Raw genomic sequence first — 2,500 nt, 5'->3', positions numbered from 1 at the left:
GAAAAGAGTGTGTGTGTGGTTCCAGGGCATGGATCTTCCTGTCAGCGGTTCTGTTTACAGTCACTGCGCTCATGGTGAGTTTCCTCCCCTCTTTAAAAAACACAGTGTGTGTGTGTGTCAGTGTGTGTGTGTGTGTGTGTGTCAGAGTGAGTGTGTGTGTGTGTGTGTGTGTGTGTGTGTGTGTGTGTGTGTGTGTGTGTGTGTATGTGCCAGAGTGAGTCTGTGTGTGTGTATATGCCAGAGTGAGTGTGTGTGTGTGTGTGAATGTGTGTGCTAGAGTGAGTGTGTGTGTGTGTGTGTGTGTGTGTGTGTGTGTGTGTGTGTGTGTGTGTGTGTGTGTGTGTGTGTGTGTGTGCGTATATGTGTGTGCCATAGTGAGTGTGTGTGTGTTTAGATGAGTGCTTGTGTGTGTGTGAGTGAGTGTTTTGAGTGAGTGTGTGTTTAGATGAGTGCCAAAGCCATGTCCACTTGAGTGCTTGTGTGTGTGTGAGTGAGTGTGTGTGTTTATATGAGTGCTTGTGTGTGTGTGTTTATATGAGTGCTTGTGTGTGTGTGAGTGAGTGTGTGTGTGTTTATATGAGTGCTTGTGTGTGTGTGAGTGAGTGTGTGTGTGTGTTTATATGAGTGCTTGTGTGTGTGTGAGTGAGTGTTTTGAGTGAGTGTGTGTTTAGATGAGTGCTTGTGCGTGTATACACACACATGCACATGCACACGCATAGACACTAGAGATGCGCGGTTTGGCGGTTGCACCCTCGGACTCCGCGGTTAAACCGCGGATCGGGCGGGTGACGTGACAAAAAATAATATTTTAATTAAATTCGGGCGGGTGGCGGTTTACCCAACGAAATTCAAAATATCTACACATTGTTAAATGTCGTTACCTACATCCAAGCACATTTTGAAATAATCAAATTTTCATCAGGCAGTAAATTGGCCTAGTTCCGTGTATGCATACAAAGCAAACAAAGTTCAAATTAAGTGACGATCCTTATCATGTCGCAAACCTGCAAGCTATGAGTCAGCTGTCAGTATTGGAAGAAGCCTTAACATGTCGTAGATGAAACTGTCTGGGTTATTTTGTTTCGTTAGGCTATTAGTTATATTTTAAAACAGCCAGTCATTGTAGCCTACCACTCGTGGAATAAGGAATTTCAAAGAGATGATGGAGTGAGTTGACTCAGAAGTGACATTGGGCATTGGCAGCGCGAGATGTTCAGAACAAGTTAAACTTCTAGCTCAGTAACATCACCAGCTAAGAAAGAAGGTAAGAAAAATAGTCGGAAAACTTTGATTTGCAAGGCAAGCAGGCAAGTGTTGGGGTTGTTACAGTATAAAGCCTAGAATGCGGTGAAATTTCGGAATTAATAGACTCGGCGTTTCATTCTAAACTAAAAACAGTAGGCTATATTACCATATTAAAATGGTGTACCAAATTGCGTTTTATTACAATGATAAAAAAGTGTAGGCCTACTAGCCTATGATAAGGTCAGGTTTGCCGATGTGCTTGGCTATTTTAAAGTTTCTCCCTGTGCATCGATCGGAGACAGACGTCACTTCACTGATAATATTCTGGGGATAGGCTACAACATAGCCAATAGGCTTTCATACTAGGGGCTTTATCCTTTAAATATCTTTGCGGCATTGGATGTCTCCTTTCAAGAACAGGCAAGAACTTTAGCCTCGTGTCAGCAGCGCCTATTCCTAAAAACAACAGGCGGATGGCGGGCGGGTGCGGTTTTGAAAATTGGTCCAAAAAATTGGTGCGGATGGATAGCGGACGGATCATGCGTTTTGTGATGCGGTTGCGGATGAAATAATAGCCCATCCGCGCATCTCTAATAGACACAGACACAGATATATACACACAAGCACACACACAGACACACACACACACAATTTTATCAGGCGTTCCCTCTAGCCAGCAATCAGAACCCTGGCAGGCCTGAGCTGGTTTATAATGAGATAATGATATGTTCTCTGTGGGTCAACTCACACACACACACACAAACACACACACACACTGGGGTTAATGTTATTGTTAAATTGTATTGTTAAAATGAAGGATACGTGGACTATATATTGGTTGAGTCACTGCTGTAAAAAAACATGCTCTGTGATTTCTGACAATTTATCTCTTTTCACTGTGTGTGTGTGTGTGTGTGTGTGTGTCCTATAGGCTCTGGTGTTTCCTAGCCATCTGTATGAGTCGGTGTTTGAGCCGAGCACCACCAATATCTCCATCAGACTATACGGAGGAGCCCTGCTGAGTAAGACACCAGTGTGTGTGTGTGTCTGTGTGTGTGTCTGTGTGTGTGTGTGTGTGTGTGTGTGTGTGTGTGTGCGGGTCCTGTTAAGAAGGACGTGATGCCGCTATGCTCGTTTCAGTTTCCCCTCGTTTAACAGTATTTAGCTGGCTATGCTAATGTCAGTGTATGTAATATTGTTATGTATACTATGTGTTTATGTGCATGGGGACATTTGCAAATTCCGAGCCTGCAGA

General features: G+C 43.7%; 1 protein-coding gene across 1 annotated transcript in view; it reads left to right on the top strand.

The window, feature by feature from the left end:
• Positions 1-2,500, top strand: part of tp53i11a (tumor protein p53 inducible protein 11a) — a gene marked incomplete at its 3' end in the record, with an annotated part of 12,010 nt that overhangs the window by 5,033 nt on the left and 4,477 nt on the right. The window contains exons 3-4 of the mRNA XM_080840924.1: positions 26-74; positions 2,177-2,267. Of these exons, the coding sequence (XP_080697050.1) occupies positions 26-74; positions 2,177-2,267 (140 nt within the window). The remainder of the gene's footprint in view (positions 1-25; positions 75-2,176; positions 2,268-2,500) is intronic.

This window comes from Sprattus sprattus (genome assembly GCF_963457725.1).
Source record: "Sprattus sprattus genome assembly, chromosome: 6".
NCBI classification, from domain to species: Eukaryota; Metazoa; Chordata; class Actinopteri; order Clupeiformes; family Clupeidae; genus Sprattus; species Sprattus sprattus.
This window is presented reverse-complemented; position numbering and strand designations above follow the sequence as displayed.